The sequence below is a fragment of the Alnus glutinosa genome, chromosome 9 (assembly GCF_958979055.1).
Source record: "Alnus glutinosa chromosome 9, dhAlnGlut1.1, whole genome shotgun sequence".
Classification (NCBI taxonomy): Eukaryota; Viridiplantae; Streptophyta; class Magnoliopsida; order Fagales; family Betulaceae; genus Alnus; species Alnus glutinosa.
The window spans coordinates 144,914-172,791 of record NC_084894.1 but is presented as its reverse complement, the minus strand read 5'-3'; the positions used below and the strand labels follow the sequence as shown (position 1 = coordinate 172,791).

The 27,878-nt window shown below is 36.7% G+C and overlaps 2 protein-coding genes across 3 annotated transcripts; one reads left to right on the top strand and one right to left on the bottom strand.

The window, feature by feature from the left end:
* The first annotated feature begins 1,542 nt into the window (after window positions 1–1,542).
* LOC133878304 (RGS1-HXK1-interacting protein 1) lies at window positions 1,543–6,965 on the top strand. The gene is made up of 7 exons (XM_062316836.1): window positions 1,543–1,837; window positions 1,932–2,009; window positions 2,543–2,595; window positions 2,817–2,953; window positions 3,034–3,098; window positions 6,482–6,540; window positions 6,661–6,965. The coding sequence occupies exons 1-7, from the start codon at window positions 1,588–1,590 to the stop codon at window positions 6,748–6,750; spliced, it is 732 nt and encodes a 243-aa protein (XP_062172820.1). The 5' UTR covers window positions 1,543–1,587; the 3' UTR covers window positions 6,751–6,965.
* Window positions 6,966–7,506: 541 nt separating this feature from the next.
* On the bottom strand, window positions 7,507–25,971 carry LOC133878303 (nuclear pore complex protein NUP214). Of its 2 annotated transcripts, none has more exons than XM_062316834.1 (16): window positions 25,371–25,971; window positions 23,792–23,960; window positions 22,299–22,445; window positions 18,817–18,941; window positions 17,870–17,982; window positions 17,539–17,678; window positions 15,358–15,523; window positions 14,132–15,185; window positions 13,560–13,712; window positions 12,071–12,128; window positions 11,414–11,547; window positions 11,209–11,333; window positions 10,634–10,979; window positions 9,897–10,095; window positions 7,987–9,792; window positions 7,507–7,898 (listed from the first exon to the last, which is right to left on the bottom strand). In XM_062316834.1, the coding sequence occupies exons 1-16, from the start codon at window positions 25,803–25,805 to the stop codon at window positions 7,786–7,788; spliced, it is 5,283 nt and encodes a 1,760-aa protein (XP_062172818.1). In that variant the 5' UTR covers window positions 25,806–25,971; the 3' UTR covers window positions 7,507–7,785. The 2 variants fall into 2 exon arrangements, with proteins under 2 accessions (XP_062172818.1, XP_062172819.1); XM_062316835.1 differs by having other exon boundaries at window positions 7,987–9,789.
* Between the last annotated feature and the right edge of the window lie 1,907 nt (window positions 25,972–27,878).

Sequence of the window (27,878 nt, the reverse complement as noted above, 5' to 3'; positions counted from 1 at the left end):
GATTTTCGCATTTTGTAATTTTTTCGTGCGAGTCAAATGCTGGAAAATATTTTCGAAAAAATCATTTTTTCTGAAAATGATTTCGCCGAAAATATTTTATGACGGAAATTATTTTATATCGAAACAAACGGAGCATAATTGATTTCAAAATGTACAATATATCCGAGTCTCTATTATTTAAATATTATTATTTTTTATTATTTCTTTATCTTTCTTTATTTAATTTTAAGATATTTTTTCAACGGTAAGTTTTTTTTTTTGGATAATTATTTGCTATAAAGTCAGCAAATTTTGTGTTCACACCTGAGGTGATTCGCATGAGTATAACCTTAAAATGACAATTACAAATTTTGTCATATAGACATACTTTGAAATACAATTTTTAAATTCAGAGATATATTACAATATTGCTATGACGTAAATGAATTTGGGTGAGAGAAAAGGGAGAAGAGAGAGAGAGTGAAAGAAAGAAAGAAAAACAAATAAAAAATATATATATACACGTGTGAATAGTGTGTGGAGTTGCACTATTCATAAAGAGTAATGATTCACCACCCTCATAAATACCACTTTTTACTACTTTGCTTATGTGGCAAGATGGTCCCTCGCTAGTTTTAAAAATAAAATAAGATAGATGACCACCTTGCTATATAGGCAAAGTGGTAAAAATTGATATTTTTAGGTGGTGATGATGAATCATTACTCATTTACAAATGCATCATAAATGCATTTTGCATTTGATTTACATAATCAGACGAAAAGATTTTTAATAGGGAAAAATACATATAACCTCTTCAAACTACCACCTCATTGTCAATGTACCCCACAAATTACCAATTGTGTCAATGTCCCTCCCTAAACTACCAAAAAATGTCAATGTCCTCCAAATAACAAAAATACCCTTCATAAAATTATTAAAATAAAATAAAAACTAAAAAAATTATTAAAAAAATATAAAATAACAAAGATTTACAACAAAAAAAATAATAAAAAATTTAAAACTGTTTTTTCTATTTCTTTTTTGGTTTGTTTATTTTTTTTTAAAAAAAATGTTATTTTCCTTTAATTTTTTAATTTTCGTTTTTTTTTTTAATTTTATAAGGACTTTTTTTTTTAATCAAAAAAAATTTAGGGTCAATTTTGTCTTTTTCTTGGTTTTAGGGGGGACATTGACATTTTTTGGTAGTTTGAGGGGGAACATTGACAGAATTGATAGTTTTGAGGGTACATTGACAATAAGATGATAGTTTAGAGAAATTATGTGTACTTTTTCCTTTTTAATAAATTGGTTAACTATTTTAACGTAAAGGTAAAAAAAATTTACCATTGGCATTGGGAATGCTCTATAATCTATATTGCACATCCGCTTGTTCACTTGTTTGTTCACCAAACCCATTTCCAACAATGAATTGTTTCTCTAGCTTGTCCATCAATAAAGATGCACCTGTCCAATAATCTCGGCGTAGGCGGGCTCATAGACGGCCCATATCCAAGATGGGCGGCCCAGTGAATGTGAGAAAAGAATCAAGACAAGCACGCAAAAGAAATAAACAAAGAAACCTTTCCGACCTGCTTCGGGGAAAAAAAATGGCGGAGATGGCGTCGTCGGGGGGTGAAGAAGCGTCGATGGAGCAGCAAACGAAAAAGCAAGAATCGCAGGCGTCATCATTATCATCAATAACGTCAATGGCGGAGGATCTCCAAAGTAGTGTGATCCAATCAACTCGTTCTCTCCAGCAAAACTCTTCCGCCCATCTCCGCACCTTACAGGATTTCGTACCGCGTGCGGTGTCCCGGTGTAAAAGCTATGAGGACGCTTTCTTCATCAAAATCAAAGGTCAATCGCTCCTCGTAATCATTTTTATTTTGAATTTGTAGGAAATATGTTTTTCTTTTCCATTAACAAAAAGGATTTAGTTGCATGTCTTCAGATGAGTTGAAGAGGGCGAGGGAACATCCAGGTGCGGCTGTAGGGGTTGCAGCAACCGCTGCTTTCCTTCTTATACCAGGTATTTCATTTCGCATGAAAAGGATTTGCTAAAAGCTTAGTTCCTGTTTGCACAATGGCCGTACGCTTTTTCCCATATCAAAGGACGCTACTCCAGTAAATCACAGAGGGGTTAAGGGAGGGATAATGGATTATAGGCGGGTGTAGAGTACCTTTACTTAAATCCCTTGTTTGGGTTCAAAAGGAGAGAAATTGTAAGATCGCCTGAAACAGTATGCCTGAGTTTATCTTGTGTCAATTGAAAATTGGTTATGGACTATCAAAATTTACTGAGCTCCCAATAAGCTCTTCTGTCTATTTCAGTAAATATTGATCAGTTAGCTGATTTTTGGTTCATAAACTGTGAATCGAACTTTCCAAGCACTTGCATGTAATTGCATTGTTCATATAATATCTAGCTCCTCGCATCTCTTCTTGACTAATGGATCTCTTGACTGGTCTAGACACAACTTTTGTTAAACTAGTTATATCTACTAATTTTTGCTCGTAAATCTTATGTGAACTGATTCCTACAGTGAATTGTTTTCTTTGCAGGCCCGAGAAGGTTTTTGTTTCGTCATACATTGGGTCGACTACAAAGCGAGGAGGTATCTTTCTTTTTTTCCTGAGATGCTTCCTTCACCTATGAATAAGATCTTCATTTTTTTTTTTTAGAAAAAAACAGCATCTATACCGCTTAATCTGCTATTGTCACTTGTTTTAGTACCAAAATTCTAAGATTGTAGGTTTCGGGTATTTCAATATTAAAGACCATACTCTTCCGTCCTTTTGATACATTCTCCCCCTCCCTCTACAAATATATATGCAGGCCCAGTTTGTTAGAGCTGAAAAGAATGTGAAGGAGTTGAACATTTCTGTTGATCTCATGAAGAAGGAGAGCAGAAAGTTGCTCGAAAGGGCAGCGCTTGCTGAAAAGGACATGAACTACGGCCATACTGAGCTCATGTAGAAGAGATTTAAGTACCCTAAATTAATTCTGTGGCTATTTCTTTAAAACGTCTGATTATTCCAATTGAAATGTGTAGGAAGGCTGGAAGTGAAATTCAAGACCTTGCGGAATCAGTTTATGCGGTTGAAGCTCAAGCCTCAGGTTTGCATTCTTGACTATCTCTTCCCCCCAAAACGTCTCTCTCTCCTTTATGCTGTCCCCTTTCAGTTTGTTTTGTGGTTGATGAGGTGGTACAACCATCAGAGCCCGATTGCTTACATGGGAATTCTTCTTTACCTTGTCCATAAGTTGTGGTGTGGTCTGGTGCATTAGCCTTGTCAAGGCTTTACTTTTGCTAAACTTACTGATTTCACAATATGGTTCCCTTGGTTACTTAGAAGAAGGAGATATATACAGATAGAGAGTGGCAAACGTAGAAATACAACTCTCCTGTATCTCTTCCCCCCAAAACGTTTCTCTCCTCCTTTATGCTGTCCCCTTTCAGTTTGTTTTGTGGTTGATGAGGTGGTACAACCATCAGAGCCCGATTGCTTACATGGGAATTCTTCTTTGCCTTGTCCATAAGTTGTGCTGTGGTATGGTGCATTAGCCTTGTCAAGGCTTTACTTTCGTTAAACTTACTGATTTCACAATATGGCGCCCTTGGTTACTTAGAAGAAGGAGATATATACGGTTAGAGAGTGGCAAACGTAGAAATACAACTTTCCTGTGCCAATCATAAGCAAAACAGAGGAGGTTCTGTTTTCTTATAAGTTTCCACCCTTCTGTTGTCTAAAAATGATGGAGAAGAAAAAAGAAAAAAAGGACTCCAGGCTTAAGTATTTTGATGTCTATTTACTTTGTGATCGTTCCCCACTAAGTAGCCAAAGATATGGTGCGAAAATATAGTAAAATGATTCATGATCATTTTTAAGGCATTTCTTTTGTTGATTAGAAGGTTAGTTGAGGATCATGCAAGGTTTGAAATCAAATGTTAAAAAAAAAAAACCTGAAGATAAGAGGTTGCTTAATTTTATTTTATTTTTATAAGAAATTGCAAGTATTATTAAAAAGCACAAATGCGCAACCCAGGTACACAAGATGTATACAGGATAAACACTTAATTAAAATAAGAGAAGAGATCTAGAAAAGCTTGAAAGCTAAAAATAGAAATATTAAAATCTAAAGTGTCTTAAAGAAAAAAGCATTTAATTTCACTGATGTCTGCTCACGATTCTCAATATTCCGATCGTTTCTTTCCCTCTAAAGACATCACGTAACGTAGGATGGTATCATCTTCCATACTGAATCAAAATGAAGCCTACCAACTTGCTCTTCAGCATGCGAAGAAGTCTACTACTCGATTAGGCATAACCCAAGCCAACCCTATACCGTTGAAGATTGCATATTCCAAATAGCATTCGCAATCTCACAATGGAGCAAAAAGTGATCCACTGGCTCCCCATTATTCTTACACATGTAGTATCAATCAACCACAATGACATGCCTCTTCCTAAGGTTGTCCATGGTGAGGATCTTCCCTAATGCGGTCGACCAAGCAAAGAAAACCACTTTCAAAAAAGTCTTATTCCGCCAAGTACTCTTCCAAAGGAAAAGAGTACTATCATGAGGAACAAGGGCATTTTAGTATGATCTAACCTCGAATAACCCGCTTGTCTTCACCACCACGACAAAATCTTAAGGAATACAACAAATTGGTGAACGAGGTAAAGAGATCCACCACCCAATCGGGACCTGCTCTAAGAAAGTTAACATTCCACTTATGAGAGACACTAGAGAGATCCAAATGGTCTGCCACGAAAGCTTCCTTAAATCAGGCCATACTGAACAAGTCTGGAAAAGCGATTTTGAGGGCTTGATCCCCACAGCACACGTCAGGCCAGAATCTAATTTTCGAGCCATCACCCACCTCAACTCTAGTTTGGCTAGAAAGCTTTCTCTAGCCCCTCCTGATATTTTTCCAAAGCCCCAACCCATACGACCCTTGGACCTCATTATAACACCGCCCACCCTACAAGCTGTTGTATTTAGAACCCACAACCACCCTCCATAAGGCCCCTCTCTCATGAGCATAACGCCAAAGCCACTTCCCCAAAAGAGTTCGGTTAAACAAAAGTAAATTATGCACCTCCAACCCTCCTTTAGAAATTGGAGTACATACTTTAGGCCAGCTAACCAAGTGAAATTTGTACTCTTCACCAATGCCATCCCACAAAAAATCCCGCTACAACTTCTTTATGAGATTGGCAACACCAACTGGGAGAGGAAAAAGAGACATGAAGTAAGTAGGCAGATTAGATAAAGTGCTTTTTTATCAAGGTAACTCTCCCTCCCTTTGACAAGTACATCATCTTCCATCCAACCAAACGATGTTCTATTTTTTCAATAATGTCGTCTCAAATAGATTTGGCCTTAAACGAAACTCCTTAGGGAAGGCCTAAGTATTTCATAGGCAAAGAAGAAACCCTACAGCCCAAGATGCTAGCCATACCTTCAACATTAGTGACATTTCAAATGGGGACCAACTCTAATTTAGCCATATTAATCCTCAAACATGAAACTGCTTCAAAGCATAAAAACAAACAGCGCAAGCTATGAAGATGATTTGGATTTTCCCTACAAAAAATTAAGGTGTCATCTGCAAACAAAATATGAGAAATGTTGAGGGCACTCCCACTCTTAGACCCATCGAGAAGCCTGATAATAGCACCCCATTCACTATAGAAGAAATCATTTTACTTTACATTTCCATGACAATAAGATTCAGAAAGGGAGACAATGAATCTCTCCGTCTCAAGCTATGAGAACTACTAAAGAAACCCGACGGAGTGCCATTCACCAGTACAAAAAAGTGCATTGAAGAGATGCAAAAAGCTATCCAATTACACAATTTCTATCCAAATCCGCACCTTAGCAAATACAAAAAAAAAAAAAAAGAAGTCTCAATTGACATGGTCATACTTGCATAACACACCTGGTTTCCTAGATCTGATCCTGGTATCAAGGCACTCGTTGGCTATGAGGATAGAGTTAAGAATCTGCCTATCCTTGATGAAAGCATTCCAAGGCTTAGATATGATCTTCTCCATTACCAATTTCAGCTTGTTAGCTAGAGCTTTGGCAACAATTTTGTAAACTCTCGCCGTTAAGCTCATAGGACGAAAGTCCTTAATGTCGACTGCCCTAGATTTCTTTGGTATAAGAGCAATGAAGCTGGAATTTAAGAGGCTTTATCAGTGGCTAGTGGGTTTAGTAGTGGGAAAAGATTGAAAAATGTGTGGGAATAGATTTAAGGGAATATGGAAATGATCTAAAGGGGCTGCCTCCTAATGCCAAGAAACGTGGAGTTTGATTTAACATGAACTAGAGCAGTGTATCGAGGATCCAGAATAGGCCTCACATAAAAATTAAGCCTGCTTTCAAGTTTTCTTTTGGCTTCAAGTCATTTCTTTTTCCTTTTCTTTTGCTGAGCTCCTTGTATCCTGTGCAAGGTGAACTTATTTAATTTTTTACATTTTGTATAGATTTGATGGATGGGCTGCGAGAATACCCTGGTAGGGAGGCTTTGAAACTTCGAGCAGAGGCAAGTCAATCGTTGTCATGTTTATATTCATCACTTCTCCAAAAGATTTTATACATTTATATTAGGTTAGATCATAATTAATTACTTCACTGAAGTTGTTCCTTCCCCCTCTCTCATTAGGTTGCTTCTATGGCATCACTTCTGAAACAGCAGAGAGATAAGTTGCACAAAGAGATAATGAAGATTTCTGAATTAGGGGTTCCCGTGTAATAAATAAGAGAAATATCTTGATGACATTCCTTGGGTACCCTTCCTTTTCTTTTCTTTTTTTGCCCTTTTTCCTCCTTTTTTGTATTCCTCCAATGTTATACGTGAGGAAAGGAGATACGTGCTAGGAGTATATTGGGATTTTCACTTTCCCATATTTGTAATGCTTTTTGGTGAATTTATATTTTTAAGCAGAAGCAGAACAGAATTGCATATAATTCGTAACTATTTTGGGTTAACCCCCACTACCAGTCTCCCCCATTCAATCATACATATGATGTTGATTCCAACCACAAAGCATAAGCAGTGGCCTAGTCTACTAATTACTTGTTGAAGAGTAGAATGATGTTAAGCACATTTAGGAACTGGAGTTGAGCCTAGTCTTTATCTTGTAGAAAGGGCGACATGGTAATACAATCAAAGCCTTTCCACATTCAGTAGAAATTTAGGTAAGGGTACAGAGCAACGGGAAATAGAATTCTAATGCTAGCGTGTTAAGGATCACGGCTGTCGAGCATTTGCAATTTTAGCAGCCTGTTATTTGTGACAGCTTGTCATAGGCAGCTAGGCAGGCCATCTTCATGCAAAGTTTTCCAGTTGATCAAATACAACTTGTGATTGGGATAATTGACTTCATATTCACAATTATGCTTCCAGAGTCTTCAAGCACACTGAAATTATCGTTTTTACTAAGGGTGATTTGGTCGTTCATCAATTGTTGGCCTCAATTTAAAAAGAATGATCAGAGAAAAAAAAAAAAAAAAACAATCATTGTCACACGCTTCGACCTACTAAATTAGCCAGTTACATATATTCGAGAAAGAAAAGAAGCTTTAACCTCTGGAAAGCCATATCATTGTACATAACTGGGAATCTTATGGTACATACCATGATACGACAGGGAAGCCTATGGCCCAGCGAGTCTCTCGTTATATATATATTTAGGGGGTTGTTCTATAATTGTCTTCATTGGAATCTGACTGCTGTGATCAAATTAAGCTTCCCCATGAGCTTTTATCTATATATAATACGGCAAAACTATTTTCTCATCTGTGTGAACAACTCAGAAGGTTTTCCAGCTCCTCCTGTGCTGCCATTGAAAGGAGAGAAACCACTACTACCTTGGCTGCTGAAGGCCCCAAATCCACCACCTAAACATTTTTGCATAACATAAATCAGAGAAGACCTCAGAAAGAAGTTAAATCAACACCATGTAAAATAAGATGGATAAAATACTACCTGCCACAGGGAGCCCACCAACTAAGGCAGTGCCGCCAGACCCACCGCCTGCTGAAGCCATACCTGCAAATCCCCCAACCCCAGAAGTCGCACCAGCAAACCCACCACTAGCCGAAGCCAAACCAGCAAACCCACCGGCAGGAGATGCTACACCAGCAAATCCACCTCCAGGAGATGCATTTGAAAACCCACCACTTGAACTAGTGCCAGGGAAGCCACCACCAAAACCGCTGGGAGACGCAAAACCTGCACCCGGTAGACCAGTACCAAGCTGTCTTGACTGTCCAAAAGCACCAAGAACTGATCCCAGTGCTTGCTGCCCCGATCCAATCTGTGCCGGCTGGCCAAACCCAGTCTGAGTTGGAGCTTGAACATTCATCCCAGTACCGAAGCCACCAGAGAATGCAGTCGAACTCATTGGCTGAGATGGTTGTGAAGAGTGGGGAGATTGGAAGCTAAAAGATGCAGGGCGAAACAGCTCTCCACTAGGAATTGTCATGTTAAATGCTGAGCTCATCGGACTTGATACTACATTACCAAATGGACCACCAAATGGATTTGATTTAGGAGCAGCTGGATTGGGAGTTGAGCCGATTCCAAACCCACCAAGGCTTCTCAAATTAAGTTCAGCTGTGTTACTTGTCTCAGAAGCCTCCTCCTCCATCTCGTCCTCTTCTGTTACTGCAACATCCAGACTTTCGTTCTTTTCACCAGCTGCGCTCCCAGAAGTTGAGAGTGGTGTTGGGAACAGAACACGTGCAGCAGATGGCTGTTCTGGTTGAGCATTCAATGAGACATTAAGTGTAGGATTTGCCATGTTGCTGAAACTGGGCTGGCTTCCAGATGCCAGACTCGTTGAAATATCAACCGTAGGACCAGCTATTCTTGAAGCTTCAAGCTTCGATTTAACTTCACCCTTGGAAGCCTCAGACTGCATAGGTGGTGCTTGTGTGCTAGCATCTGTATCTGTTTCTAAACTAAATTTGGCCATGGGAGGCTCTGTCTTAGGATACTCGGAGTTGGACGCTAAAGGAGTATTTGAGCGCGCCAATGTTTTAGAAGCCTCCAAGGAAAAGGAACCAGAGGGTGCAATTGGAGAAGTGGAAGTTGATGAGGAGGACGTTGAGACTGCTTGGTTAGGATCTGCACTTGAATTAGAAGTGGTGAAAGATCTGCTTAGTTGAACTGAAGATGAAGAGGTAGGCACAGTTGGAGTAGATAATGAAGAGGGAGGAGCTGTCATGGAATTGATCATTGGAGATGAGGGAGCTGAAACTGACACAGGAAATATAGGAGAAAGTAACACATTTTCACCAGGCTGGCTTCTGCCCACAGGAGCATCAAGCTGAACTTTTCTGCTTAGGCTGGGAGCTGCCGGCACATCAAATGTGGAAGAGGATGGAGAGTCATGCTTTTCCTCAGATTCAAAAAGTGAGATTCCACTGGATTTCTTTGGCAATGACAGTGCTTGTGTGGATAACATTGTGGGTATTAATGGTTTCTGATGTCGATTAGTCTCGGACTGCAGCATTGACTTAGCTTCATTTATTGGAACTGAACCAGGCTTATTAGTCATCCCACTTAAGGAATTTTCTGTGGCCATATCGCAAGTTTCCCTTGTGTGATATTTCCCTGTTACAGGTGAAAACTGAGATGCTGGCAGAGATGACAATGCTGAAATATTGTGTCTTTGCAATGTAGGAGACTTTGGCCCCACAGTTTGTGATGGTGCCGGAAGCTCATTTGCACATGTGAATTGATTTGTGCTCTTAGAGGCTTGATTTGTTGATGTATCCTGAATGCCTGCTAAATACACATCGAAATGGAAGAGCAATGATCAGCTACTCTCTTATTAAGCTTCCAACCGTAAGCCAAAAAAAGTTTTGAGTTTGCACTTAGTTTTGCATCACCTTTATTTGGAGATGAATATAAGAAGGTTAGAGGGTTTGTGTGATCTGGTGGGCGAGCAAATGCTGAATCATCCAGCATGCGAGGGGTAGAATGCTGCTTATTCATAGAAAAAGATGACCCACTCATGCTTTCCTTCTGGCATTCTGGCAAAAGGATCCTTTTAACAGTTGTTCTTGAAGGCTCAAAACTAGCCCAACTCTGATGCAGGTCATCGGGAAAAAAAAATTATAAGTTGGTTTTTGATCAGTCAGCACTACTTGGTGAGAAGTAAAAAATTTCTTATTGCAGTTTGGAAAATTAAGAGAAATGAGGGGATTGAGTTATCTCACCTCCGGTACATGTATCCTAAATGTACGCAAGTGGTGATATCTACTTTAATAGATAAAAGAAGTAAACATTAAAAAAAAAAATTAAACTTTGCTTGACCTGAGAAGAGATGGTCATATTACTCTGCTTCATAGGAATTCCGCAAATACAGGCAGAACAATTAAAAGAAATTCTATTACTAACTAGTGGCAAGAGAAAAACAAATCAAGCAATCATATCGCTAACACCATAGCAGATTCATTTCACAGATTTGGTAAAGATTTGGCCGTTAAAGTAAAAGCTAATATCAGTAAGACCAAGTTGAGCTCTGAAACTAAGCATCAATTGAAAGAGTAATATTTAATGCAGAAAGTGGCTTATATAATTATTAGGGAAACTAAAATACAGAAGTAGTCCGAGGAAATATTACCCGATCTAGCGAGTCTCTCCTCCTCCTTGCTGTTTCTGGTTCATAACTCTTCATAGCACTCAATTGGTTTCCCCTGGACTGATCTTTAGCAGCAGCAGAACCAGAAGAAAGTAAGAGTTTCTTACTTGAAGGGGTATCACTAACTTTGGCTGCATCTGGAGAGCTGAAAGAGGCGTCATAAGGGATCCCTATTGTTTCAAACAACTCTTTTTTTACATTTTGTCGTTTTGCAGGCGACTTTATACTCAGAACTGCCATTTGTTTGGAGAGACATTCAGAAAGTTGCTCAGCAGCTGCTGACAGTGAACTTGTTGTGCTATGTAAACTATGTAATGACTGAATTTGTCTGCAACAAGAGTGTGTCACTTAAGTAAAAATTAGAAATTATGACTTCTTTGGTTCAGAGATCTAAAACTAAATAGCATTCTGCAATTAGCCTGGTTTTGGGATCCCATAAGCATACAATAAATGCCAACAAATTAGAAGGAAAAGCTAAATGTTCTATAGTTGAAGTAAAATAAAGAATTTACAAGTAAGACGAATTCACTTGTCTTTCATAAAAGCAAACAATATACCTTGAAGGCCTAAATCTACTCTGTAAAGCTCTCTGACCCACATGAGTGCCACCATTTTCACCAAATTTATTGACCTCGAGGCTGTTGAAATGCCTTTCCAATTCAATTAATTGATTGGTCAAATCCTGGGGCAGGTAGCAAAAAAAAAAAAAATTTGAACCTCAGGTCGGACAAGTCTATGTCTAAAGAAAAATAACTGATATACCTGATTCATTTGTAATATATGCCGCCGCTTCAGCTCAAATTCAGAACTCAACTTCTGGCGATTCCAGAGGTCCCAATAGTGGCTATCAGAAGCTTGTTTAACAATGCCTTCCATGTATATTTTCCTTGCCAAAACTGAGAGTCAGACAACTATTTGTAAGTTATACTGAACAATGCATAAGATTGTCAAACAAGACAAGCAGAAAAGATGTAAGGCCACCAGGTGGGATGGGTCATACAAGAAGAATTCATCTTTCTATATTTATCAAAACATTTTTTTCTATAAGTAATTAAATCTCATTATCAAAGCGCAGAGGGGCACAACCCTAGCACGAAGAAAGTATACAAGCAAACCCCCTTTAAGGAGAGAAAGAAGAATGAACATCCAAAAACTCATACATATACTACCGAAAGAGCACTATAGTAGATTTAGGCTGCTTCCATACTTATTATCTGAGTGCTAGATAAAATATTACAGCAATATAGTAAGAGCATACTAGATGCACGTCGTTTGAAATTGTAAGAACCATGAAATTGAGCATAGGACCCTCTAGATGAATCTATAACATTATCCATTATAGATCTCTTCGGGTTCTTAAATTTATGATAAATAAATCAATACTGTTCATTCAAGTTATTCATTTGCATAGAACAATACCTTGTACAGTTTTATCAAGAAGATGTTGGATCTCTCCAAGTCGTTCATCCATTATACTCTACAAAGTCCAAAGACAACCAAGATTCAAACACGAGTGATAAAGTTTACGAATTACAACGGAGAACACAAAAGTTACCAAAGAAAAGGAAAAACACATGCATATACTACCAAAAGAGCAAATGTCTAAAATTCAAACAAGTTTAAGACAAGCATATGTATGTATGTATCTATGTGTGAGTATAAATTTTATCAGAATAAATGGGAAAACTCGTGTACAAAATAAGTGTATAGAAAACTGTCCTAAAGAATGATAATCGGGAAAAAAAATAGAATCCATTAAATCTATATATATATATATAAATTAAAAATTTTTAAAAAAATCATTTACTATGTTTCAAGTGCACAAGACCTCTCAAACAACAATCTCCAAAATATTCTTTTTCTTTTTTCTTTTATTTTTTAATTTTTTATTATTATTATTTTTATATATATATATATAACTAACAATCTCAAAAAAAGTGCAACTCAATAACAGACAGCTCAACACCACTAAATGTAGGATTATTTCTTTCCTTCAAAATAGTCCACTTTATCCTTTAGGGGGCAACATTCAAAATGAGAAAAGTCCTATGCTTTCTGAACATATATATAAGGACACATAATTACCTTCTTAGGCATTACCCATTGAACTTTAAAACAGAGAATACAAACAACCATAGCTCGTTCTTGAGCTGTTTTGACCATTAACTTTAAAAGGGGGAGATAATAGAGGTTAGATTCATCAATGTCCAGTTAGGAGCATTTGGCATTCCCAAGTTCCATTTAAGGCTATCTTCTTTATTGGTCAACACAGATGATACCGGATACAAATGTTTTTCATTTCACGTCATCTACTCCCTAGTCTAATGATTTTCATTATCTCCCAAATCAGCCAGTTCCAAAGGGAACTTTATTGTCGGACAATAGCTCTCCCTGAATTTTGTTTTGGAGGGATGGAGAGGGAAAAGGAGGTTGGGGGGAGTTACCTTGAGGTTCTCTCCTTTAATGATCATTCCCACTAAATAGTATGTAGGGTCGTAGGCTGGCGTTTTTATTAGCCACTGCCATCTCTTGCTTTTTTCTTGCAAAAGCTAGTCTCCTTATGGCCTTTTCCACAGAACGAGAAGACTGGAGAACTTTCTTCTCCTATTATTTTTTTGATAATTAATCGAAATATCATTAAAAGCGTAAGGCGCCCCATGTAACTTTCCTCTCCTATTATATTTTTACTTTTAGTATCCATGAAACTCTTTTCCAGATTATTGTAAAAAGTAACTAAGTATGAAACTGGACCTTATTGTTTGGATTGAACAGGATCCTTGTGGAAATCTCACAAACCAACTAATGACATCATATAAAGCAACTCAAAGCTAGAGCCAACAAGTGCGTAAAATTAATATAAAAATGACAGAATATATGAGCGAGTCAAATACAAATAAAAAAAAATTACCTTCCATTTTCTGCATTTGTCAGAATGGGTCCTCAGGCCTTGCTCCAATGCTTCAACTGAACTTTTATGATAAATGGTGCAAGCATCCCTGAAACCACCCTCTGCTTCTATAGATTCCAAAAGTGTATCCAGCTCTTTGGTCATCTCGTTTATCTGGAAGGAGGAAAAAATGAACACAAGAAGATGAAGGAAATTGCAACCATTTATTTTCAGGAAAACATCTCCCTGTTCCCCACCCCCAAAAAAAAAAGAAAAAAAGAAAAGAAAAAAAAAGAAAAAAAAGAAGAGAGAATGAGAAGAAAATTGGTGGACTTGGATCTTCCAACAGGTTCGCAACACTGATAGAAAAGAAAATTGGACTTGAGCATAAAACTACAATCTAAAAACCTGTAAAAACGCTAGCAAGGATGTCCTATCTTGTGAATTCCAGGAGCATAACATAGTAAACTTAGTCAGTCATAGATGGGACAGCATTTGTGTTAATCTTAATAAGAACTACCCTCTAATGCTGATCTGAACTTCTACTCACTGGTTATTTGCGAAAATTGAAAAGTATAAGAAATGTACATTACATTTCCAAACTGTTTCGATAAGTTTGGTTCAGAGTTCAGCATGCCTGACAGGGGTGGAGTTCGGTAATCTTCCTTGGAAGGATGAAGCTTATGGTTCGGAGACTTTCGCAAAGCAAAATTTTCTTGTGCTGACATTTGTGAGCTGCGAAGCGAAGATAATGATTCAATATTCCCTGTCCCTGTTGATGTTCTCTGTGCCCCACCCTGAACTGGTCCACCAGAAAAATTGATTGAAGTAGATGTATTGGAGGAATCCTTTAAACGAAAAGGTTTTACAGCTAGGCCTCCAGAAACATTTGCAGCATCAAAACTGAGGCCAGAGTTTTCAGTTTGGTTGCCTTGAATAGAACCTGAAGGTAAAAATGAAGATCTTGTATTACTCTCTTTTGGAAATATGAATTTTCTGCTTGACCCCAACTGAGATGAAGCACTCTGTAAGCTAGTTGATCCAATATTTCCCGGTGATTCCTTACGCAGCCCAATACTGTCTTGTAAATTTTTGTGGTTTGATTGACCAGGGGTATCAGCAGGACTTCTTCCTACAAAAGTGCTAGATCCAAGATCTGCAATTTCTTGATTTCCCATCTTGCTTAAGTCACTACACATGTTAAAGGAACCTGCCAAAGATGATTGGTCTAATTTTGTGCTTTGCTGTCTGAAAGGCTGTATTTGTTGCCCATCTGCATCTTGGTACAGCGTGACAGGGACAACACATTGCCTATCAGTTTCAAAGGACTCTGAATTTACTTGGGATTCAACTTTCCAGCTTTTAGAATTACTTTCTTTGAGGGATACAGGATTGGCAACAGGAGGCACTGAAAAAGGATTTGGATCACTTTTGGTAGAAATCTCGCTATCTTCTTTAAGTTCCTTGCTGTTCACATCCCCGAAATGAAAACCCGGAGACGCCTGCTCTAGTTCTGGTTTATCTAATCCAAGTGAAGGTTTGGATATATGACATTCTGCAGGTACCATTGTATTAGCATCCCCTTCCTCCTTTTCCTCATCAGAAGAGGCAGCAATAACCTCTGGTGGAACTGAAGTTCCTCGGACACTGCAAAAAACTCCATTTAATGTCTAATATAGACAAATGTAGCAAAAATCATAGTAACAATGCTCAGGGAGATCAGAACCACATAAACAAACTTAGACACCTACTTGTGCAGTACCTGAGTGACATGATACTTAACATAAAGGGAGGTGTGAAAGACATCATAGAGAACTACCTGGCCACATGGAACATGACAAGCTTGCCTTCCAGAGTAAGGCATAGAAGAATGCAATATGGTGAGAGCTCTCTACGTTCCTCAACTCCAAGTTGGATTTTCACTTTCTCATAGAGTGAAACTTTGTCAACACAAAGCCCCAGGATCAAATTATCATCATCATTTTCTGAAAGAATGGGCATATGAGCAAACTTTTAATTAATAGTGGTAACAAAATCCTGAAAAATAAGCATAAATAAATTCAAACCACCACGCACTTGCACACACATATTTACAAGCATGTGTTTGTGTGTGTTTGTGCGTTTATGCATGCATTGAAATATGTGTATATATGTGTGTATTTACGTATGCATTGATGTATGCACGCGCACATGTGTGTACATTTTTTTATGAATAATAATTTATTACAAGAAAAGACAGCCCTCCTACATGAAAGAGCATACAAGAGATAGAACCACCCTAAAGACGTCGAAAATCTAAAAAGTTAACAAGATCTACAAGATTTGAAGAGGAGAAATTAGGAACATAGACTATAGCCCAATCTAGGTGAGATCTCAAAAAAGAGAAATTTTAAAAATTTTATTTTATATATAAGTAATTGAAAAATCATTAACAACGTAACGCACCCCCAGGTACACAAGAAGTATACAAGAAAAAGCATTTAGCTAGAAAGAGGGAAAAAAAAAACACGGAAATCTAATAATTTTTTTTTAAGTAAACGAAATATCATTAAAAAGCACAAAATGACAATCCAGATACACAGGAAGTATACAAGAGATACACCTAGTTAAAAATAGAAAAAATGTCAAGAAAATCATGAAAAGAAAAAAGAGGATTTTATATAGAGTACATTGGACTCGCAGTCCTTAAAGAGGTGCCGATTTCTCTCTCCAAATGCTCTACAGTAAGAACGCAAGAATAACTTTCCAAATAGCTTCTAAAAAAGGTCCCCATCTTTTTTTCTTTTTTTTGAGATGCCATCCAAAAAAAAAAATGTGCGCGTATTTATGTATGCATTAATGTGTATTGTAGGTGTGTATTTATGTATGGTTACGCAGACACACACACACACCACATATTTAAGTGTGTATGTGTGAGTACTAATGTATAAATTAATGTATGCTTATATATGCCTATTTGTGTGCGAGAGAAAGAGAGATACGAGCAGCAAAGCAATTGAAGAAACGGGGTTAGCAAAGCACTTATAATATCTCATTGGCACTATTAAAATTTTTATAGGAAAAACCTAATAGTAGACATAATAGTCAGTTGTCTAAACACTATGATGAGGGTCATGGAATTCATTACAAACACACATAAGCTCAGAAAAATATGGAATTCAAAGTAGCAGCACCCTAATGTGTATATAGGATCTTCAAGTTATCTAGCCTCTTAGAGGATAAATAGAAGACATTGGGTGTTCCCAAAGATTTAGAGGTAGATGAGCTATTCAGATTTTCATGTAGAAAGTGAATGTTAATGTAATAAATGTGTAACACAAACTGCTGATTCATAGTAATGGGGAAAAAATCATGTAAAACGAAAAGATCACTTCATCCATTTGCTCTTATAACACATTGGTCTTCCAACAATGCACGTGTGTGCGCATTTATGTATGCATTAATGTCTATTGTGGGTGTGTATTTAAGTATGGTTACACACACACACATACACACACCACACATTTAAGTGTGTAGTGTGTGTATTTATGTATGCTTATATATGTCTATTTGTGTGCGTGAGAGAGATAGAGACGAGTAGCAAGGCAATTGCAGAAACGGGGTTAGCAAAACACTTATAATATCTCACTGACTATTAAAAATTTTATAGGAAAAACCTGATAGTAGACATAATATTCAGTCGTCTAAACACTATGATGAGGGTCATGGAATTCATTATAAACACATACAAGCTCAGAAAAATATGGACTTCAAAGTAGCAGCACCCTAATGTGTATATAGGATCTTCAAGTCATCTAGCCTCTTAGAGGATAAATAGAAGACATTGGGTGTTCCCAAAGATTTAGAGGCAGATGAGCTATTCAAATTATCATGTAGAAAGTGAATGTCAATGTAATAAATGTATAACACAAACTGACGATTCATAGTAATGGGGAAAAAATCATGTAAAACGAAAAGATCACTTTATCCATTTGCTCTTATAGGATACAATTTTGAGCACCTTGAAGCTCAATCCTCGGTAGCCATTTTTCTCGTTCAATATCGAGAACTGCAACTTCATTTATCTCATCACCTAGTGACCAACCAAGCAACACAATATGCCTATTTGTATTCTTCCTGTTAGCAGTAATTGCGAGGTCACTGTTGTTAACATGCAAAAAGAATAAAGTTAGGCATCACCATTTTGTGCTAGAGTAATCTGTTTATTATTACCATCGTAAAAGAAATTTTTATTTTTCAAGTATATAAGGATTTAGAGGTGCGGGGAATCAAACACAAGAAAATACTCAATTGAAAGATAAGATTACTCAACTGAAATTTACAACACATACCATTGTTCTAAATAGCTCAAGAATAAATGCGGTCCACTTCCAAAGGGCAAAATGTCATCATCAAAACCTAGAAACAAATCATAAAATGATACCACAACTGGCTCGAAAGAACCCTACAAGAAAGATTTCACAAAATCAATGCTCAAAACTATAACAGTACATACAGATTTTTAAGTAAATACAATACATATGCAAAATATTTATAATCATGTAGCACTATGGGGACCCCAAGTTTGCACTCCTTACATTTAAGTGCGTGAATTTGCCAAACAGTGACAAGTCAATAAGGCAACCTTGTTAATGCCCCATTACTATTATTTGTATTATATGAAAAATAATTTTTTTTTTTTTATAAGTAGAGAATTTTATAAAAAGCGTAAAGGCGCCCCTAAGCATACAGAAAGTATACAAAAGGACACCAAAACAGGAAGTATTATATGAAAAATATTAAGGAGTCGAAAACCTGATTGCTTCATTATAGACCACAAAAATGTAAAAAGTATCAAAATCTATATATCTGCATTCTGCTAGAGAAGGCCTCCATTTCATACCAGCAGATGAGGCAGACACAGTAATATAAATATGAATCAAAAGTATTAATCAATATTTGAACTACCATAAATGGTAAAGTCAATGATCTTAATTATCTCTTTTTTTCTTTTTTCTGTTTGCTGTGGAAAAAAGGGTGGGGGGGGTGGCAACATTATTGTATTGGGTTCCAACCCAAGAATGATCCTCATTTTCTAATCCAACATGAAAGTGAAAGATATTGTGTGTATCTATTCTTTCATAAACAACAATTTGGCCACTAAATTGGCTTTCACAGCCACCCAATTGTAATGAATAAGCAGTAGAAAGGAAATACACATTGCTAGCTCATCTTATATAAGAACTATAACAAACTTTACAATAAGTTTAGGGTCAGTATCCAAAAAGTAGTGACTAACATCAGTAATTTTGCCATCATTGCTCCTGATAACTTGGACAAGGTAATTTTCCTCTTTGCCATCGGCAGTAAGTTGAAAGCACCCTAGAATAATGCAATCAGGACGAACCCACCTGATAGAATCCACTGGTGCAATTATTCAAGAAATATTTTAGTTTCAAAGCCAAAGATTGTGGAATATTTTTTACAGAACAAGGAAAAAACAAAAGAATGGTTGCATTTTACAAGAGACAACAAAGTTTCGCATAAGCCAATGAGCTTTAGCTAGAATAGAAACTCCTCCACCCATAAGAATGGGGTAGAGGATGAGATCTGTCGTTTCAAGACCCATCAGGTATATGTGAATTATCAATTAAAAAACGAAAGCATAGCATCTCCATCAACAGTTGAAGTTTTAACCTGAAGAAAAATCAAGACAAATATGTACTAGTTCAGAGTCTCATATAAGTTTTTGATATAGGTGTACCATCGTTAAAACATATTAGAACTGTATAGAGCGCATTAAAAAAATAAATATCTAATCTAACCATCTAACATTACAGATTCTCATCTATAAACTCCAAGAAATCTGATTTGTAACATAGAAGATTTAATAAAATTCATGTGTCTGCGGCCAAATGTCAAATATGAGTGCTTGCAAAGATATGTTCTAGGAATTATAGGCCTCATTCCTTAATGAGGATGTAAGTACAAGGAAATCTTTGGAAAATGACCCAGGTGCAACTATAAATGGCATTTTTTGAAAAGGACATAGGCACAACAAATTGCAAACTGACACTTGAAGAGTCCAACCTTTTGTCTCTCTTTGCTGTGTCAAAAATAAAATTAAGTTGGACTCTAACCTTTAAGCAGAGGTATATTGGAGAAATTCCAACACTCGAAATCCCTTAAACAGCACAAAATTAACTCCCAAACAAAGTAATTGTAATTGACGACAGTTGTGCAAGGAATTAATGTAGCATATCTGCAGCCGGTGTGAAGGAAAAGTGATACTAGGAATTCTTTTCTAAATTCTAAAACAACTTTGGAATCCGTTTTAAATTTGCATATATGAAGACTGCAACATTATTAAAAGGACAAGAAGGATACTGCCCTCACTTTGTGAGGAGATGTTTCTTCTCACACGATCCAAGGAATTTTACTCTTTCAAAATCTACTTTAGGCACAACAACTCTGCAATCCCTGAACTAGCAAGGACTAGAATACAAGTGGATGAAATCAGAACTAGAGGATGGATTCTTTTACTCAATATTACGTTGAAAATTGATTGCTTTTTGATAACAAGGATTTTAATTTGATGACAACAGTCAATAAATATAGAATGGAAGCAAAGATACATGAAGCCGACTCCAACTAGTTGATAAAGGATTCATGGAGTCAATACTAATTGCTAGGGATCAAGGTTTAGTTGAGGATAAGGAATACCAAAATTCTTAGCAGAGGATTGGGGGTTGGTGAGTTTCCCCTTGAAGGCAGAAGGATTAGGGGTTCCAAAGTTGAGCACTTGTGATCAAGCTTCATTATGGAAATGGTTACCAACATGCACAGCAGCCACCAGATTGTTGTTCACCTGCAAGGCAATCTAGCCTTTTAGAGTTCCTTCTGTATGTCTATTGTTCATCAGAGCTTCCATGTGTGTATATGTTAGGTTGGTAGAGACTAAGCACAGAAGACCAGTTATAGACGCACGTTATCCATGTGAAGTATGTTGGAAGCATGGGATCAATGAACTTCTGTGACAGTTAAGAAGGCCACGTGGAGTGCTATTGTGGAAAAGTACTAGAGGTTAGGATTTGTTTGCTGGCTATACTAAATTTGCAGTAGGGAATGCCACACAAGTTTGCTTTTATTATGAGTTATGGTGTTGTGATTTTACTTCAAAAGATTTCTTCCTTGACCTGCTCCTTTTGGCTGTGGACAAGAATGCATCCCTCACTTCGTAAAATGGGAAGTCCAAAGGATGGTGAGCGCGCTTTGTGAATCTTCATTTGTTCGTGCTTTTCATGATTGGAATTGGAACTAACGACTACCTTCATTGATTTGGCATATCCAAATTTTTCTTCTAATGGAGGCAAAGAAAAACTGTCTTTGATACTAGTTTTACAAAGCCTTGAGAGGGACTGCAAGTGTTGGGTTCCCTTGTAAGTGTACATGTCGGGCCAAGGTTCATAGAAGGTTGCCCTTTTTACTTTTACAACTGTATTGAAGATCTTAACGGTGGACAACCTTCGTGATATGAACATTATTACCATGGATTGATGTCTTATGCATGAAACTAGTGGGGAGTCGATTAATCATCTTTTACTCCATTTTTCGGTGGCAAGAGATATTTGCTCCCTTATGTTTTCTCTCTATGGAGTTATATATGTAATGCCAATAAATGTAGTTCAATTGCTTGTGTGTCGGCAAAGGAAGTGCAGTCGCCATAAGAGTGTAAAAATTTTCAATGCTATCCCATTCTATAACACAATGTGGACAACTTCATGACAAATGAATAGTAGGACGTTTGATTGGTTGAATCTTTCTATTGCTCCCTAGTTTGTAGAGAAGGTTGTCGCTTCCCTTGGAATAGTGTGTGGCGGACTAAGGCTCCTTTGAGGGCAGTCTTTTTCGCTTGGTCAGAGGTTCTAAATAAGATCCTTACCATGGATAACCTCATAAAGCGGCACGTCATTGTGGTGGACAAATGTTGCATGTGTAAGAGAAATTGGGAGTCTGTGAACCATCTTCTTCTTCATTGCGACGTGGCTTATGCCATTTGGATTACCTTTTTCAGTCGTTTTGCTTTGTCTTGGGTTATGCCTAGACATGTAGTCGAATTGCATGCTTGTTGGAGGACCTCCGGTAGTCTGCAAAATGCTACTGTGTGGAAGATGGTGCCTACGTGCTTTTTATGGTGTTTATAAAGGGAAATTAATAACAGAAATTTTGAGGACTGAGGGAAGAATTTGGAGGATATTAAAGCATTATTCTTCAAAACTTTATATCTATGGACAGCTACTTATGTGCCTCCTTTGACGATTAGTTATTGTGATTTCCTTATTCTTTTTGCTACTTCTAGTTAGGTGTTTCATTTTATATATTTTTTGTGTACTTAGGAGCATCTTATGCTTTCAATAATATTTGTCGATTACTTATAAAAAAAAAAATAATAATAAAATAAAAGAAAAAATTTATACACTTGATGAACATTATTCTCAAAGGTTTGTAATCAATTTTCCAAGAATTAGTCCCTCTGTTTTGACACCTTTGACAAGTCCCAACTATCACAGTTTACATGCCCCAAAATCACACAAATAAGTCAAATGTATATGCTAGGAATTCATAAAAGGCATAAACTACCAAGAAATTTTTGTCATTGAATTAACTAAGCAAGACAAAAGACTTAAATCGAATTAGGAAAAAAAAAAAAAAACAATTGCACACCATATTCATGAGGAAACAATCAATAGATTGGAATTTAATTAAAAAGAACATAAAAACCTTTTACACTGCAGTTCACATTTGAATCTCCAATCCATGACTTGAATGATAGTGACATGCACAACCGCTCCTCAAATCTTGAAGAGAGAATGCTAAGGACATTTTTTCTTGCCACAGCAACAAATTCGCCTTTTACACTCCATTCAACTATGATAAAGAAAAACTTAAAATAAGGAAGGGCAAAAACTATATGAGAGAGAGAGAGAGAGAGAGAGAGAGAGAGAGAGAGAGAGAGAGAGAGAGAGAGAGAGAAATACCTTTATACCACATTCTTTTTTCTTTTTTGGTTTTTTATACCACATTCATAACAGAAAGCATATATCGCCAAGAATAATCTACTCCTATGTAGTTTTCAAGCAAATCCTGACAATGTAGCATAACTAAAAGATAAAGGCTTCCAGAAAGAAAAAGAAAAAGTCATGTCAACAGATGCATGAAAAAAATAACATCAAGCAGTGAGTTGATGTGCCAAAAGGCAAAAGTTTTGCAGTTTTAAGTGTGTAGTGAAGCTTAAGTGAAGAGTTTGGACAACAACTATTGGTTACTTGTTCCTTTTGGTGACTGGTGCATCGAGAGGTTACTTTTTAGTTCATAGGGTACTAAGAAAGGTGATTCCCAGTACTGTAATGCAGGAAAAGTGTCCTATTGGCTTATGTAGAAAATGAAGTGAAACATATGGATTCACGGGTGGTACTTACCACTCATGTCAGTCTAAACAGTCAGGAAATTATATTTCCTGGACGACCATTGATTGGTCCCAGATTTACTTCAGATATCATACAATTAGTAATAAAGAAGACATCTATGTGGACCATTTTACATACAAATAAGGTCTCCCTTACGGATACCTTTAAAAGAAGTAGCGCCACTAAGAGTATTATTATTCTTTCACAAAAACATAGAGCTGTCTTCCAGTAAGTCTTACTTTACAACCAAAAAGAAGCAGATGCACTCTGATCAGAAATATCACAAAATTAGTAGGAAATATTTCAAATAATGTTTTGACACAATACTTCTACACAGGTAAGCCTGGTGGTATACTTAATATAACCATGTGAAGAATTTTTCACATTACATTCAATGTTGCTGATATGACCACCATATAAATCATCATCAGTTCTTTACACTCAACGTTATAGTAGGCAGACTTTGTGTCACTAGTCTTTCGTTTTCCATTTCAAACTAAAAACAAAAAAAATAAATAAATAAATAAATAGCATTCATAACAATTGTAATTTTAAACCAGAAAAAAAAAACAAAAACAAAAATAAAAACAAAACTAAACAAAACTTTTTGTTCTTGAACATTGGTGCATCAGGAAAATAAAATAATGAAATTTATAATGATGTTACAGCATGCCAATGTGAGAATGTAGCATAAACACATCTGTTGGAGAGGCAAGGATGCAAATGTCACATCAGCAGGACAGAGTAATTACTAAAAACTGGATGCGACTCATATCATAGAATAAAAGACAACAGGATATAACATACCAGCATCGACATTGTCCATTACATCTTTAAATGGCCCATCAACCACTCCATGATATAGCTTCCCAGAATTTGAAAGAACAACATAAGAACGTTCTGCCTTTTTTCTCCATTTAAAATCTTTGACAAAGCTTGATTCATCGAGTGAACATAAGAAAGATGGTCTAAGTTCCTGCATAATGGGCAGTAGAAATAAATATGAAAGAGACAATTTTCGGTTGCTGCTGATTTGAATAAGCAAATGCCACCAAGAAGACAATTTTAAATATAAATTGAACCAAATCATTGCGGTTACTGCTTTCAGATGGATGGACAATGATGTTTCACTCTACACATTTGCTTCTTTTTTTTCTTTTTTGGTCCTGGAAGGTTTGGAATGTCTATCATGAAGTTGAAATATATATAAGACAGGCCTAGCGTACTCAAAAGTGTAAGATTTGCTTAGCATCCAAGTGTCACTATGATTATCCTAACAAAGAATGAGTTTTTTATTCGCATCCACAGCACATGAATGTACGCCCAAGTGGCATTTTAACAAAAGGAGAAGAGGCTTCGAAGAGAAGTGGATTAAATCATGATTGTTGCTCTGAGTATATTAAATTTAAGAAGCCTTGTCAATGACACTGCATGCTGCTCTTTCAAATTTTCAATGTATGTGGGGCTAGTAAAAAGTATGCCATATGAAAGATCTGTGTAGAACCAACTACAGCCAACAGAAAATGAAGTGTCCACATGCAAAGCAAAACTATACAGCATCAAGAAAAAATAGAAGTTTCATGCTGAATTTTTTTATTTATACATGTAACCTTCATTAAAGATGAGTAAAATGAAATGTTTATGGCCATTGTGCTATATCTTGGTTTATCTGCTTGTTTAATAATGGCCCATGACAGCCTCCCAGAACCTCAAACATACTATTTACCTTCCCCTCTTCTCTCAAACACTGTAGTGCGGAAAGGAACCAACAATTTTACTATCAACAATGCAGTAATCCATGTTGCACATTTTTTTTTTTTTTTTTTATAACGAGAAACCCCTTTAAGGCAATGCCACTTCATGTATCCACTCCTGTTGGGTAAACCTCAGACCCGTACAAAGCACTCCCTCCATTCGGATCGGGCGGGCTAGTCCCAAGGAATTGTTTACACCCATGGGGATTTGAACCTTAGACTTTATGGAAATGCCACCAAGACCAAGGCCCTTACCACTTGAGCCAACCAATTGTTTGCACATGATAAACAGCATTCTTAGCAACAAGGATCAGTATTTGGGTTTATCTCCAAATTGAGCTAAATATATGTTATGGTACTAAGTATCCCACATGGCTTGCGTATAATTTTAACCAAGTGTATGTAATCTTGGGCACCCTCATGTTACAAGCCGATTTTGTGAGTTCTACCTAAGATTTGTATCAATGCAGGGGATTAAAAAAATGAAAACTTTTAAAGGTCCTTTGGCTCTATAAAAATCACCTAAGCAAAAACAGTAAAGAATCGCGTTTCCACGCATTGCAGCTCTAATGAAAAGCATAAGAATTGAGCGAGGATGAACAGAAATGAAAGGGTGGGGTAGCGTAGCGTACCTTATTGAGAAGCGAATTAAGAGGGAAAAAATAGACATTTCGATCAATACAAGCAGCGAGGGTAGAATTTTCGGCGGAGATAGCCAAGATGTGAACCTTGCCGATGGGCACATCCACAACACTCAACTCCTGAATAGAAGAGCCGCTTCCCTTGTCCTTGATATCCTTGGCCGAGGCAATAACGTCCTTGGTCCTAGCAACACAAAATCCACCGTAATGGGCAACGAAGATGAGACCGTGGAGCTCGGAGACGGCGAGGGGCTGAGAGGGAGGGCTTTCCACATCGAAGTTGGAGTCATGGGTTTTGATCGGCACGGGCTCGCCGATCCTGTCGAAGTAGTAATCGGTGTTGCCCACGTTTCCTCCTTCAATCTCATCTTCTAATTCTACTATCTTCGTTTCATTATTACTAGTGTTATCATCGGAGGGAGCCATTGTAGATGAACCCTAGCTGTCCGCACCCGGGAGAGAGGGAGAAGGGTTTTGGGCGGGAAGAGAAGAGAAGAGTGAAGTGAGTCCTGCCCTATAACTCGCTCCACTCGGAAGAAGTGTGGCGTGATTTAGAGCCAACTTCGAAAATGGAAATTCTGTTTCCCACCTACAACTTTTCTGTTATTGTATTTTTTTTTTTGTATAACTCAGCAAAAACTTTCACGGACAAGTGACAACTACAATTTTTTTATTTTTTATTTTTTTATATATTTGATTTGAAAAGAAACACACAGAAGCTAAAGCTAAAAAAGTTCCAAAAAAAAAAAGTAAAAAAAAGTAAAAACCGTACGAAAGGAAAAGATAAAACTAAAGCTAAGGCTAAAGTTGAAGCTTTTAGAGGGAGCTATCCGAGCTAAAACTAAAGCAATAGCTAGGACTTTACCACTTAGGTGAAGGATAGATGCCGGCAGAGCCACGATTTTACTTAGGGAGCAAGATTTTTTTTAAAAAAAAATAAAAATAAAAATAAAATTATTAAAAAATATAGCTAATACAATATTGTGAGGCCCACATGATTCTTAACTTCTTCTTTTTTTCCCAATTTTTAAACCCTTTAGTAACAAACGAATATCCTTTTGCTTAATTTTTAGTGTTTGGTCTGAAAATATAACAATATAAGCAATACGCACAGCATTTTCTAAAATGTTGTATTCTAACCAATCAACATATTCTATGAACCATGCTGAATTAAAATGACGTCATATTTTTTCATATTATGTTTTTGAAAAATCATGATCAATTGGTTGACAAGATATTTTTTTGTAGATATGTTCTTCGGATTTGATCTCTGCCACTAGGATGGTAATTAAATTTTTATTTTTTTTTAAGCAATGATTTGTTGGTAAATTTGTTAGATCTACCTTGACACGAGCTCCTTTAAAATTTTATTGGAGTTCATTAGAATTATTATTATTCTCCATAATTACAAATAACTACAATTATATATTTTATTCGGTCCGTGTACCTGCGTGGACTAAGAATTGATGTTCAGATTTTTTTAAAAAAAATATTGGCCTCTCACATCTAAAGTGACTCATGACTCACTCACCCTTCATATTTTATTTATTTTTTTTTTTTTTTAACTCTGTCCCTTCACAAACCAGTCACCTTTCTTAAGTCTCACCAATTCGAAATAAAATCACAAAAGTTATTAAGAGTGAGTTTGAAATTGCGATTTTGTAAAGAAAAAGTACAATTTTAAATCAAATTGCAGAAAATAAACCGTTTGAAAACTGTGTTTTTAAAAAATTACGATTTGAAAACGCAAAAAAGTACTTATTCAAATCACAGACAATGAGGTGCTTTTTGGAAAACGCAATATTTTTTAAAATGCTAACCTGTGATTTTAAAGGCCAAACTGTGATTTTGCCAAACGCTTAACTGCGTTTTTAAAAATCACTTTTTTAAATCGTACATTTTAAAATCGATATTTTAAAATCGCAAACCTAAACGGACCCTATGACGGCGTCAGCAACCGTTGGAGCGGATGACTACTTCCTTTTTGGGGTATTTTTATTTATGTTAAGCAATAAAACAGCAAGTCTCTATGTAATTACTGGCGTAATAGCAGGCGTGGACAGCAAGTTCCTGTTAATAAGGAATTTTTTCAGAAGTCAGCAGATTTGGGTAGCTTGATTATAGGCGTAATAAGGTAGGGTTTTCAGTATTTAATAACCTACTATATTGGAATGGAGACAAAAGATGATGAATAAGAATTGCTGTGTTTGTTTTTGAGGTGGGATTCCTCTTCCAACGAGACGTTGGTTGTTTCTTTCTTCCCTTTCTTCCCTCCAACTCCAGTTATAGCCCTCTGCTGCGTCACCCTAAGTCAAATGGTGTATTTGACGAAACATAACTCCAAATAAATGAAATGTTGCGTTTTGAATCAAAACTTTTGTTTTGCAAATTCTTCCGCATGAAAAACTGCGTTTTACAAATGTACCATTCATCTTCAAGCTTGGTTCTTTCTTTTGGAGATTCAGAACGTACACAATGACCTAATTTAACAAAAATTAT

Excerpts from the sequence above, each read along its gene's own strand:
- LOC133878303 (XM_062316834.1), bottom strand. The coding sequence starts at position 25,805 with ATGGCTCCCTCCGATGATAACACTAGTAATAATGAAACGAAGATAGTA. Across the intron at positions 13,713-14,131 it reads TATCGAAACAGTTTGGAAAT|ATAAACGAGATGACCAAAGA; the intron begins GTAATGTACATT and ends TCCTCCTTCCAG. Across the intron at positions 9,793-9,896 it reads ATATTCATCTCCAAATAAAG|CAGGCATTCAGGATACATCA; the intron begins GTGATGCAAAAC and ends ATGTGTATTTAG.
- LOC133878304 (XM_062316836.1), top strand. The coding sequence starts at position 1,588 with ATGGCGGAGATGGCGTCGTCGGGGGGTGAAGAAGCGTCGATGGAGCAG. Across the intron at positions 2,954-3,033 it reads TACGGCCATACTGAGCTCAT|GAAGGCTGGAAGTGAAATTC; the intron begins GTAGAAGAGATT and ends TGAAATGTGTAG. Across the intron at positions 6,541-6,660 it reads CTTTGAAACTTCGAGCAGAG|GTTGCTTCTATGGCATCACT; the intron begins GCAAGTCAATCG and ends CTCTCTCATTAG.